The sequence below is a fragment of the Octopus bimaculoides genome, chromosome 18 (genome assembly GCF_001194135.2).
Source record: "Octopus bimaculoides isolate UCB-OBI-ISO-001 chromosome 18, ASM119413v2, whole genome shotgun sequence".
Taxonomy (NCBI): Eukaryota; Metazoa; Mollusca; class Cephalopoda; order Octopoda; family Octopodidae; genus Octopus; species Octopus bimaculoides.
This window is the reverse complement of record NC_068998.1, coordinates 39,230,678-39,244,597: the sequence shown is the minus strand read 5'-3', so window position 1 is coordinate 39,244,597 and position 13,920 is coordinate 39,230,678. Positions and strand designations below refer to the sequence as shown.

Below are 13,920 nucleotides of genomic sequence, written 5' to 3'. Positions count from 1 at the left end.
GAAACATTTTAAACTTTAATATATCCACTCTATTTTGATTTGTTTGATCTCAGATCATTCCTAGGTAGTTATTCCTGGGTATCTTTTATCTTTTACTTGTTTCAGTCATTAAATTGTGACCATGCTGGGGCACTGCTTTGAAGAATTTTAGTTGAACTAATCAACCCCAGTACTCCCCCCCCCCCTAACTTTTTTATGTGCGGTACCTATTCTATCAGTCTCTTTTGCCATACTGCTAAGGGACATAAACACATCAACACTGGTTGTCAGGTGGTGGTGGGTGACAAATACAGATTTACACATATGCATGCACACAATCATCATCATCATTTAGTTTTTTGTTTACCATGCTAGCATGGATAAAACAGTTTGATTGGAACTAGTAAGCCAGGGAGCTGTACCAAGCTCCAGTCTGATTTTGGTTTGGCTTCTATGGCTGGATGCCCTTCCTGTCACTAACCACTCCAACAGTGTAGTGGGTGCCTTTTACGTATCACCAGCACTGTCCATGACTATGCTTTCACTTGGCCTGACAAGAAAAAGCAAACTACCAAAGGTCTCGATCATTTGTCATCGTCTCCATGCGACTTAACATCTAAAGATCATGCTTCACCACCTCGTCCCCATGTCTTCCTGGGTCTATCTCTTCCACAGGTTCTGTCCACAGTTAATGATTGGCATTTCCTTATGCAGCTGTCCTCATTCATACACATCTTATGACCATACCAGCACAGCCTTCTCTCTTGCACACCACATCTGATGCCTCTTATGCCCAATTTTTCTCTCAACATGCTTACACTCTACTATACATGCACACTGACATTGCACATCCAGTAAAGCATACTAGCTTCCTTTCTTTCAAGCCTTCACTTGTCATCTGCAGTCACAGCCCATGTTTTGCTGCTGTGTAACATGGCTGTCCACATACAGGCATCATACAATCTACCTTTTACTCAGAGGGAGAAACCCTTTATCAACAAAGCCTAAGACTCTAAAAAGGCGGCCCAAGGGTCAGATGCTGGTGGTGTTATACTGTGTAATAGAATCAGTCAACCACCCAACTACAACCATGGCCCCTCACAGATTTCTCTCTGTCTACTCTAATTTCATTCACATAGCTCTTGTCAAACAGGTTATGGTAGAGGAAAAACATTTGTAAAAATTTCTACTGTGTGGATTTGGACCAGGAAGGGATCTGTTAACCATACACACTTCATACCCGTCATTACTGATTTTATGGATTCCTATATCTCAAGTATTAGACCTATATCTCAAGTGATTGGCAATGAGTTTTATCTATTACTGATCTTGTAATTGATCTGTCATGTTGAAACCAGTCTATATCCTTTTTACAATCTCTAGATATTTAGATTAAGTAATCAGAATTAAGGTATGCAGCATTGAAGATAACCCCAGAGGTTTCCTTTCTAACTTTTCCCTCACAAATCTGGGAGTTCATGGGTGCTGGCCTAAGAATAAAATGTGATCTTTCTGCCTATGTTAAAAGGCACTGACACTTGACAGAAGGCAGAAATGATAATGTTGGGTAAAATACTTTTCCCCCCTTTGTCTAAATTAAAATGGTCATTTTCAGAGCAGTCATTAGTAGAATCAGTAGAGTACTAAACAAATTACCGTGTGGTAATTTTGAAATTTGTGTTTGAATCCCACTGAGCTTACCTTTCCCTGCAGGGTTGATACTAGTCAAGAATTATAGCAGAATTGTGACTATTCTCCCCTACCAAATTTGCTAGTACTTAGGTATTTTATTATTATGATAGTGAAATCATTAGCAGAGCACTTCATGAAACACTTTACTGTGTTTTTGATAGATTCCTTTATCTTTTCTCAGTTCCGATCCTGACAGCGTGAATTGTTCACCATCCAACCCACTTCAGGTTGCAATAAAAAATGTTTTTTAATTCTGTAAATTTTCTGAGGGTTAATTCACCTAATTGGTGATTGTGTGGTTGAGAAATTTGGTTCCCAATCACATGGTTTAGTGTTCAGTCTCATTATGTGGCACCTTGGGTAAGTGTCACAGCTCTAGCCTGACAAAAGCCTTGTTAGAAGATTTGGTTGACAGAAATTGAAAGAAGACCATCATGTGTGTGTGTGTGTGTTCCATTGTCTTGACATCATGTGAAAGTTGTAAATGAGTTTCATGTTTAGTCCTACTGCATAGTCTCTTGGACAAGCATCACAGCTGTAGCCTGACCAAAGCCTCGTTAGTGGATTTGGTAGATGGAAACTGAAAGAAGACCATCGCATGTGTGTGTGTGTGTGTGTGTGTGTGTCTCTTTGTTTCGACATCATATGAAAGTTGTAAATGAGTGTCACAATCATATAAGCAGTATATGACTGATATTAATTTCCAATATTCTGCATGAATATGTCTGGTCATGGGGAAATATTATCTTCCTTGGAAATAGATGAGGGTTGGTGACAGGAAGGGTATCTGTCCATAGAAAATGTACCTGAAATAAATTGTGTCCAATCCATACAAACATGGAAAAGTGGATACTAAATGATGATGATGAATGATATAAGAATCATAATTAATAATAATCTTTCCCTCTATCTAGGACGACAGCCAGAAGTGATTTTATATTCTATGCAGATAGATTGGTAAGTTAGCATGTTTTTAAACTTACTTTTGTTTTATTAGAACGAAACAACCATTCATAAGATTTTATACTTTGCTTTGGTGATATCAGAAATTACACTTTGATCTGGAGAAAAAAAAATCATATGGCATTTTAGATTCATAACATTTTGTTTCTTATGAATACTTCAGCTTATGTGTATATTGCCTAAGGTTAAAATTCTATAATAAATATGATATTTTATCTTGTATATCTTACTTGTTTCAATCATTGGACTGCAGCTATGCTAGGGCACAGTCTTAGAGGGTTTTGTCAAATAAATCAACCCCCATTATTTATTAAGTCTGGTACTTATTCTGTCAGTTTCTTTTGCCAAACTGCTAGGTTATAGAGGCATAAACAAACCAATACCAGTTGTCAAGTGGTGGTGGTGGTGGTGACAATGTCAGAAACTGTTGTTGTTTTTCTTACTTTTATAATTATTTCTGGTCAACTTGCCTGTCATCTTTGCTTTTCATCTTTATAGGGTCAATAAAATAAATCTTCAGTCAAGTATTGGAATTGGCTAAATCTAACCCCCCCCCCAACCTCATCCCCACCTCCTCAAAAAAAAAAATTCAAGCTTTGTGCCTATCTTTTATCTTTTACTTGTTTTAGTCATTAGACTGCAGCCTTGAGGAATTTTTAGTTGAATGCCTCAACCCCAGTTCTTATTTTCTTTTTAAGCCTGATACTTATTATATTGAACTGCTAAGTGATGGAGACGTTAACCAATACCAGTTGTCAAATGGTAGAAGGGGTCAAACATAGGCATAAAGAGAGATAGAGAGACGCACACACACACACAATGGGCTTTTTTCAGTTTCTGTGTGCCAAATCCACTCACAAGGCTTTGTTTAACCTGAGGCGGTAGTGGAAGACACTTGCCCTAGGTGCCACGCAGTGGGACTGAACCCAGAACCATGCGGTTGGGAAGCAAGCTTATTACCACACAGACGTGCCTGCGTCTATACAAAGCATTAACCCGAAATCTGCTTAGGTCAGCTTTGCCTTCCATCATTTGAGGATTGATGTAATAGTGTTTCTGTCAAGTATGGAGTTTGATGCAATTGTCTTCCTTTCTCCCCAAATATCTGACCTTGTAACAAATTTACAAAACAATTATTATTCATTTGCACCAGAAAAAAATATTAATGGGTTAAACTTGCCCCACATCCTTTTTGGAGTTGATAAAATGCAGTATTGGGTCAAGTGATTGATGGTGTCTCTCACCTCAGTTTAAGCCTTGTACTCCTGTCACAAATCATTGTTATACAATCAATCATTCATCCATAAGTGATAGGAAAAAATAATAGGAAAATCATGAATTCTGTATTTTGTCTGTCTTGCAATTAAACATCACAAGATACCTTCTGTATTAAGTAGAGTTTTTTCCCCCCCAGACATAACAAGTCTGATCTCATATCTGCATTGCATCTAACAATAATGCATTGTTTGTTTTATTTTTTATTCATTATTATTGTTATATTATTACTGTCTGAGACAGAACACATGTTAACTAAACAATAAGAGAAATGAAAGCTACTGAAGACATTGAAGTACTGTGATAAAATTCCTTTATGGTCACTTGAGTATTCTGTGTACATGTGTCTATGTGTATGCATATATATATATATATATACACACACACACACACACACACACACACACACACACACACACACACACACAGGTGTAAACTTGTCCTACAGGAAAGAATTACTTGTAAACAATTTTTCATGAAATGTCTTGACTGAATATTCACAGGCATGGCTGTGTGGGTAGAAGCTTGCTTCCCAACCACATGGTTCCGGGTTCAGTCCCACTGTGTGGCACCTTGAGCAAGTATTTTCTACTATAGCCTTAGACCAACCAAAGTCTTGTGAGTGGATATGGTAAACAGAGACTGAAAGAAGCCTGTCATATATCTATGTATGACGGTCGATTTGTTCAACTAAAACACTTGAAGGCAGTGCTCCAGCATGGCTGCAGTCAAATGACTGAAACAAGTAAAAGAATATTTAATTTACATTCAAATTACGATGAACGTAAACAAACAAATGAAGTTTGCTTTTAGAAGCGTTGAGATGTCTTAGAAAGTTAAAGAAGTGATTTTAAGTTCTCAATCGCAGGATAAAGCTAATAATATAGCCTGAACAGGATAAGCTACCCCTATTTTGCGGCTACACTTTTTTCGGTAAAATAGGGGTAGTTTATCCTGTTCAGGCTATATTATTAGCTTTATCCTGCGTTTGAGAATTTAAAATGACTTCTTTAATTTACATTGTTTTTATACATACATGTTTTCATGTATGTGTATTATCATTTAATAACCTGGTAAACTTACTGCATGTCTTTTCATTACTTCCCCCTCTTGACTTTAGATCCTCTCCTCTCCTTTTTTATATTGCTTCTCTCTTCCTCTTCTCCTCATCCTATTTATCATTCTCCTCAAGTTTTCCTTCTTAAAGTATAGAACCTCAAAAAATATATATATATATATCTCCTCCACTGCTACATAAATTGTTTTACTTCAGCTGTGAGTGTAAATTGAACAAATATATGTATAGTGTTCTACTTACTGATACAATATAGGATGTTTATTTAATATCTTTTTCCATAACACCTATGGAATATCTTGTGTGATTCAAAAGGAATTTTATGAGAAAACGCAAGACAGCTAAAGCAAACACTCACAGGTGTTGGAATGGCCTTTTAATGTAGATTATTTATTCCAAAGTATGACAACAATCTGTAAAATCAACTGAAAAAAGATCACAATTTTTGACTTCTACTAAAATCATATATTAGTGTTAAATAGGTATTATATTTTACCTGTTATGGTGTTTGTGTGTGTGAAGGTACATGGCCTAATGGTTAGGGTGTTGCCCTGATATATTTACAACTAATGTATATATCTCATTGCTTGTAATTATGGACCACCATATGCATATAGTATAGAGATTTGTATCTGATGGCAGTTAATTCAATTAGCATGCTGGTTGTCGTATTTTTTATCATTAAAGAGTGATTATTTAGTTTAAAAGTTTATGGCAGAGAACATGAAAGTGATATTATTGCCATATACTTGTAGTTTTTAAAAAATTCTTCATTCTTCACACATTATAAGGGGTGAATGTGAAAAAGAGATTTATGGTTTACTGTACAAAAATTTAATTTAATGTCATAGGTTTTGCTGCAAACAACTGCAATCCGTCCAGGAAATCTAGAATTGCTTAGAGAAATATTAGGCAGAAAATGTCAAGCAGTAAACAATGTCTAAAGAGAAAGCAGACTATTTGGAACTAAAAGAGTTGACTAACTTGGTGTAAGACAAGAGATAGGAATATTTTGGATATTTTATAAGAACATTACATGTAAAATCACAAGCAAAGGAAATATCATAAGATAACACATACAGTTTGTTCAGTCTTGCAACATGTTTTAAATGCATGCTATCAGAGATTGTTTAAAAAGCACATTTTAGCCCTATATCAGAAAACTAGATTATCACTGATTCTCTTCTGATTAGGATGATACGATTGTGCAGTTTCATTGCTTTATAATGAAACTATAGCCGTTGTATGATTTTGTACTAAATTGAATTAGAATCCTGAATGAGACATCCATGTTTTTTTGACATTTGAGGTATGGAACCTGGATAAAATAGGAAATGAAACCATGTTAGAAACAGGACATGAAAGAAAAACATTTTACTGCAGTTTTGTGTTGTCTGATTGATGGAACTCAATGTTTTTTTATTAAAGAAGTTCCTCCTCTAGAGTTATTCAATGCCATTCTAAGGGCTGAGTGGATGGAAAAGTTATAGATGTATGGCTAAGTATGGAATAAATGGTCTAGAACCCTTTTAAAGAAATCTACAACCATTGAAACATTCATAGTGATGGAATGTGACCAAATGAGATTTACTTTTCAACATAGTCCTCCTTGTGGTCCATACACTTCCTCTGTGTTGCAGTGCTTGGATCCCATTAATGAAGAAGTTTTCATCATGTTAGTCAAAAAAGTCATCAATAGCAGATATGATGTCGTCATCACTGCGATACTGGTTCCCAGCCAAGTGTATATGTGTGTATGTATATATATATATATATATATATATATATATGTATTTACAAATGTATATATATATAAATGTTTCTAGGAGCTCAGCAATCCATAATAATACCTTTATTCCACCCCTTTATATATAAATGTATGTGCATGTGTTTCTGCGAATGAGTTTGTTTTTCCATATGTTCACAGAGAGTAAACAATTATTTCACTGATCGTTTCCTTGTCGTCTATCACAGACGCATGTTTAGGCTTCTTACCTCATTGTGTGGTCTTAGTTAACAAAACACTCATTCATATGGTGTTGGATGTTTCCAGTTCTCCATTTAAATATTTCGGGAATGTTTTGGGAGATTATTACCTTAATTGGGGCTGGAGGTGGTTGGTGACAGGAAGTGCATCAGCTATAGAAAATTACCTCAACATATCCTTACACAACCCAATGCAAGCATGAAAAAGTAGATGTTAAAACTATGATGATGAAGTCATGCATACCTAAATACTTCTATCACATCACATTGTTCAAGCAATGTCTTCAAGCTACATAGCTATCATCCCTCTTACCAAACTATTGGAAAAGCAACTCCTGGTCTGAAATGATTAAACTAATTTGTGGCAAGTGTTAATTACAAAGAACGGTTCTATTGTATTTTACAACAATTTTATACCATGTTATTTTCATCATCATTACCATCATCACCATTTAATGTCTATGTTCCATGCTGTCGTGGGGTTGGACAGTTTGACAAAGATCCAATGAGTCCAAAGACTTCATCATGCTCCAATGTCTTCTTTGGCATGGTGTTTATGGCTACATGTCCTTCCTAGTGACGGCCACTTTACAGTGTGTGCTGGCACTTCCAACGTCACCCTGTAGCTCACAATGCTGAGGTTGCTGCACACTTATTTGGGGTTCTTAATACTTTTTGTAATAAAAGCCTTCGAAATTATCAGTAAACAATGAAACAATAACTGTATGTTTCCAATATCAACAGTTATAAGGCTTTGTTGTCTGCAAGCAAAATACTGAAAGTAATCTAATGTGTAACCTGCACGAATATATTTTGGGTCACTTTCTGACAAGTTGAAATACTTTGTCAATTTAAAGAGGAAAATGTAATAAGTGCAGACAACTATATTTATGTTATGTATGTGGATGTCATTTGAATTGAAAACGTCAGAAAAATGTTCATGACACCTCTCTTTTCTTTTCTTGTTTTTCTTTCAATTTTCCCCACTAACTTCCTCTTTCATTTTCTGCCTGTTGACTCTTTCTCTAAAATAAAGGAGTAGAATAAGGAAAGAAAAGTGTGTGACGGACAGCCTTAAGGAAAGTAACTAGTTTGTAAGATCAAAGAAAACAATCCAAATATAAATAAGGCTCCCATGGAAAATAGGGGTGCCATTGGTGACCTTAATATGTGTCTAAGCTTGAATTTCTGTGTGTTGCGGGTAATCTTTCAGGCGACGTGTGTGTGTGTGTGTGTGTGTAGGTTATTTGTTGACATGACATGCATACTGGTCTGTGTTCATGGGTGGGTGTGAGCAGCAGACAGATGTACATAATACTGAATAAGTGAGTGTTTGTATATGGTGTAAGCTGTTAACATGGATATAGGTCTGTATTTGTATGTGGAATGCTATCTGTTCTCTTTCCCACTCTCTCTATTTCTCTCTTCATTTATTCTCTTTATTTTCCTCTAAGTTGCCCACTGAAAGACATAACTGCATGCACTTTCTGTCTCTATACTCTTTTCTTTGCAGCTTGACAACATACTGATGTAAATTTATTATAGATATATTACATGGATAACTGTTATAAACATTTCCCATTTGGCCAGCTGTTAGGATATATTTTTCAAGTAATTCAAGCTTGTTGTCATACTAGAATACGAAATACAGCATTTTTGTTATAGTAATGTGTTTAAATTTCATAAAAGATACTGCTTGTTGCAATGTTGTTGTAGCCATGTTTGTATGTATGAGTGGATAATTGGATCAGAATGTGTGTGTGTGTGTGTGTGTGTGTGTGCCTACCTGCCTGCCTGAGTTGGGTCAAGTTGAAGTTTTAGAAACCGCAGATTTATAAGCCTAATAGGCTTAAACTTACTCGAATGACTCATCACTTGCTTTGGGGAAAAATTCCCACTGAAGGCTTTCCTCGGTCACTGAACATCTTGAAAGCATTGTAGAGATTGTTTGATAACTTCCTGTTATATCTTTTCACGTTTGTTAATTAGGGAAACAAATAACTATTATCACCTCACAGTACTACAGTATCTAATTACATAGGTGGGGCAATGAGTGTCTACATGGTCACCAGACCTGCAAATAACAGCAACTTAAGTTTCAAATTTGGCACAAGACCAGCAATATCAGAGGAGTGGGTAGGTCAGTTACATTGACCCCAGCGCTCAACTGGTGCTTATTTTTTCAACCCCAGAAAGATGAAAGATAAAGTCAACCTGACTGGCATTTGAACTCAGAACGTAAAGACAGACAAAATGCTGCTAAGCATTTTGCCTGGCATGCTAATGATTCTGCCAGCTCACTACCTTCTTTACTATTAATATATTAATCTCTAAAATTTCTTTTAGAGTTTCAAGAAGTCCTTGGTAGTGTGTGTTTCAGTTTTGTTTGTTTGTGCATTAGCATGCACAAACCTGCCACATGTGTAACATGTTGATAACATGTGTAGGCAGAAAGTAAAAAAGGCAGCGAGCTGGCAGAATCGTTTGCACGCCGGGCGAAATGCTTATCGGTATTTCGTCTGCCGCTACGTTCTCAGTTCAAATTCCGCCGAGGTCGACTTTGCCTTTCATCCTTTCGGAGTCGATTAAATAAGTACCAGTTACGTACTGGGGTCGGTATAATCGACTTAATCCATTTGTCTATCCTTGTTTGTCCCCTCTGTATGTAACTCCTTATGGGCAGTAAAGAAATAAGAAAGTAAAATTTGTAGTTCATCCTATGAATTTTTATCAAGCTGTTTTAAAATTCTATTTTTTGATATTGTCATGAGTAAGACAGGTTTCCAAAACATTATTTCTCTATGTATGCCACCTTATTTCTGAGACACACCTACCCAATATCCTCTACAGGTAATCTCCTCAATGTATTTCATCCACCACACCTGTTTACATGAAACAGAACAGGAGGAAGAGCAATACTGAGGGTCCTCACAGATCTCTTTGATCACCTCTGACTGGTTGTGTGCATACACAATCTCATCATTATCAGTAGCAACAATATGCATAAGGTCATACACATGCATCCACATACACACACGCACGTACATATGTAGACTGTTTGCCATGAAAAATAAATGACTAGTAAATTAATAGCATTTTATTTAACACTATATTAATTGGACGATCTGCCAAGATTGCAGCGTTATGTATACAAACTGGTCTATCCAATTTACTTCCACCCTTAATATGAATATTGGGTTTATGAACAGTGTCTCCATCTTTAATTAGCCTAGCTAGAAACTAGTCCAGCTGATCTCTTTTTTTTCCTGTCCACAAAGATATTGAATTTAGAAACACGGTGTTTATGTCTGACAATACGTAGTGTTAGCTAAAAATCTATTGATCCTTTTTTTTTTAGTACATTGTTTCATCATCATCATCATCATCATCGTTTAATGTCCGCTTTCCATGCTAGCATGGGTTGGACGATTTGACTGAGGACTGGCGAACCAGATGGCTACACCAGGCTCCAATCTGATTTTGCAAAATTTCTACAGCTGGACGCCCTTCCTAATGCCAACCACTCCGAGAGTGTAGTGGGTGCTTATGCACTATAATTTCTTAATTGCACTAACTGCCAAGAGTGTGTATTATAAATACAAACTAAGTCAAGAAGCTTGGACAGTTAAAGAGGTTAGTCGGTCACTGGTGAAATCCAAACAGGATTGAAAATAAACTAGCTGCTTCATTTTTCTGTTTACAAGGATTGATTATATCTGTTTTATACATAGTGCCAGCTAAAAAAATCTGCAGATATATTGCAGGATGTCGTCTTTATTATTTAAGGTCTGCTTTCCATGCTGACCTGGGTTGGACAGTTTGATGGGATCCAGTGAGTTGCAGGGCTGTGCCAAATCTCAGTGTTAGCTTTGGTATGTTTTCTATGGTTTGATGCCCTTCATAATGCTAGCTGCTTTACAATGTATACTTAATGCTTTTTTTTTGTGCCACCTGCACTCTTGAGGTTGCCAAATAACTTGCTAAACAAAAAAAGAACGGAAAAAGGTAAAGGAAAATGTTCCCACTACTAAGTGTGTAGGAGTATTTGGGAGTGGGAGGTGACAGTATTTGAGAGTGTGAGGTGACAGTATTTGAGAATAAGAGGTAGCAGTATTTGAGTGTTGAAGGTAACAGTATTTGAGTGTTGGAGGTGAAAGGCTATTTGAGAGTAGGAGGTGATTGAGTACTTGAGAGTGGGAGGTTGCTTTATGCCAAATATTGAAAGACTAAAGTATGACAGAGACACAAGCATATGTGTCTTGGTATAGAGGAGATACATGGTAACCACTTTATATAGAGGTGGGTGACAGATGTTGGGAAAAAGATAAAGAAGGTAGTGATGGCGTGCCAAATATTTTATGGTGTATGTGGTTGCTTGCTTGGTGGAGTACTAGACCATTTCCTCCATTATCCACAGATTACGGTAGTCAGAAGAATTAACACCACTGCATGTCAGCTTGTACTGACATGATGTTAGATTTGGTAGGAGATAAGTAGCTTTTATCAGATTATATCTGATTAAGATTTACAGGATGACCAATACTGCATTGTTGTATATTATAGTAGTTGTGAATGTTATCCAAGTACTAACAGTGGAACCTCAGGTCAAATAACAAATAGCATTTAGTTACAACCCTTTATGTATTAAGTTCAAATCACTCAGCAAGTTGATTGTCTTTCAACACTCTGAGGTCCATAAAAGACTTGTCAGCCAAGTACCAAAGTTGATAAAGTAGATTCTACAGCTCTAAGTAATAATAATAATTATCACAGGTGTGGCTGTGTGGTAAGAAGCTTGCTTCCCATCCATGTAGTTTTTGGGTTCAGTCCCACTGCATGGCACCTTGGGCAAGTGTCTTCCACTATAGCCCTAGGCTGACGAAAGCTCTGTAAATGGACTTAATAGACAGAAACTGAAACAAGTCTGTCATTGTGTGTGTGTGTGTATCCTATCACTGCTTGATAACCAGTGTTGGTTTGTTTATGTTCCCATAATGTAAAAAAAAAAAATGACTGATAGAATAAGTACCAGACTTATGAATAAGTACTAGTGTTGATTTGTTTGACTAAACCTTCAAGGCGGTGTCCTAGCATTGCTTCTGTCCAGATAGTTGTAAGTGGGAAGGTAGCAGAACGGCAAAAATAGTAGAGTTAAGTCCCTTGAACTTCTCTCTTCAAATTCAACCAGAATTATTCTTTACAGTTCACTTTTCAAGGATTGCAACTCGCACAAGAATGAAAATAGCTTAAAATAATGACGAAGATGGTAATAAAATCTGTACCTGTGGTGTACTGGTTTCATTCAATTGATTTTTATCCCCTCTCCTTTACAAATATATGACTTGTTAGTGTGTGTATGTAATCAATATCTTTTTCTTTTACTTGTTTCAGTCATTGGACTGTGACCATATTGGGGCTTGAGTGGAGGTACATGGCTTAGTGGTTAAGGTGTTGGACTTATGATCGTAAGATTATGGTTTCGATTCCTGGACCAAGTGACGCATTGTGTTCTTAAGCAAAGCACTTCATTTCATGTTTACTCCAGTCCACTCAGCTGGCAAAAATGAGTAACCCTGCGACAGTGCGGCATCCTGTCTAGGTGGGGAATATATGTGCCATGGAAACTGGGAAACCAGTCGGTATGAGTCATGAAGGAAGCTTTTTCTTATCTTTTTATGCTGGGACACTTCCACAAAGGGTTTAATTGAACAAATCTATCTAAGTATTTGTTTTTTAAAAGTCTGTTACTAATTCTATCAGTTTTTTTTTAACTATTAAGTTATAAGGACTTACCCCATTAGCATTTGGATCACTCTGTCAAAAATATAATTCTTATTCATTCATATCATTTTGAATTAATCCTATATATTATCTGGTAGCTTTGTGACTTCAATGGTGTGTTTAGTTTTAGAATGACATTGTAAGGGTAGGTGTAAGGGACTGAATCTAACCAGTTTGAACATGAAACAGCTGGATATGGCTAGTTTAAATACTGAAGGGTTAAAGAAACCAAAGCTGGTTGTCAAGGGTGACACACACACACACACACACACATACACCATTTCCTATTTCTTTACTGCCCACAGGGGGCTACACACAGAGGGAACAAACAAAGACAGACAGGAGATTTGGCTGTTATGCCACTGCCTCTTCTCTTATGATACAGCTTGCTCTTTTAAAGTGATCTAAATCAAAACCTTTCACCAAAATTTCATAATAATATTCCAGGCATCAAAGTCGGTGAGCTAGCAGAATTGTTACTGCACCAGACAAACTGCTTAGCAGCATTTCATTTGTTTTTATGTTCCAAGTTCAAATTCTGCCATGGTCGACTTTGCCTTTCATCTTTTAAGGGTCAATAAAACAAGTGCCAGTTCAGCACAAGAATTGATGTAATTGACTTGCCCCGCTCCTCAGAAACTGCAGGCCTTGTGCCAAAATTTGAAACCAGTGTTCTAGACATTAGGTTAATAATGACAAACATAGTGTATTTCAACAGAAGTATGTCGACCCAAGGGCTAACTGGTTTTAGATAGGGCTTGAGAACAGGTACTGACTTATCGCGTTAATCTTAGTGCCCATCATGCGATACTTTAATGTCTTGTCCTTCCAAGTCATGTTATAGCGATTATCAATTATTTTACATTGTCTTTCTTGCCACTTGCTACAATACTTGGTGTCTTCCATATAATTAGATAGGATGATAAAAATCTAAAAGATTTTAATATCATTCTCAAATATTCTAGGAGATTTGTGTACTTACCATTTCTACATTATTCTTGTTGTTCTTATCTGTTTGTTTATTCCAGATTCGTCTGGTTGTTGAAGAAGGTCTTAACCAACTTCCTTACCAAAAATTTACAGTAACCACCCCAACAGGTAAATAGGAAATGATTTCATTTATTTTGTTTTTTGTACTCTTACAAATTTTTATATATATATATATATAT

The 13,920-nt window shown here is 36.5% G+C and overlaps 1 protein-coding gene across 2 annotated transcripts in view; it reads left to right on the top strand.

Moving 5' to 3' along the window:
• Nucleotides 1-13,920, top strand: part of LOC106877445 (uracil phosphoribosyltransferase homolog) — a 31,818-nt gene that overhangs the window by 9,773 nt on the left and 8,125 nt on the right. For both annotated transcript variants that reach the window (XM_014926346.2, XM_014926347.2), the window contains exons 2-3: nucleotides 2,586-2,628; nucleotides 13,780-13,849. In XM_014926346.2, the coding sequence (XP_014781832.1) occupies nucleotides 2,586-2,628; nucleotides 13,780-13,849 (113 nt within the window). The remainder of the gene's footprint in view (nucleotides 1-2,585; nucleotides 2,629-13,779; nucleotides 13,850-13,920) is intronic.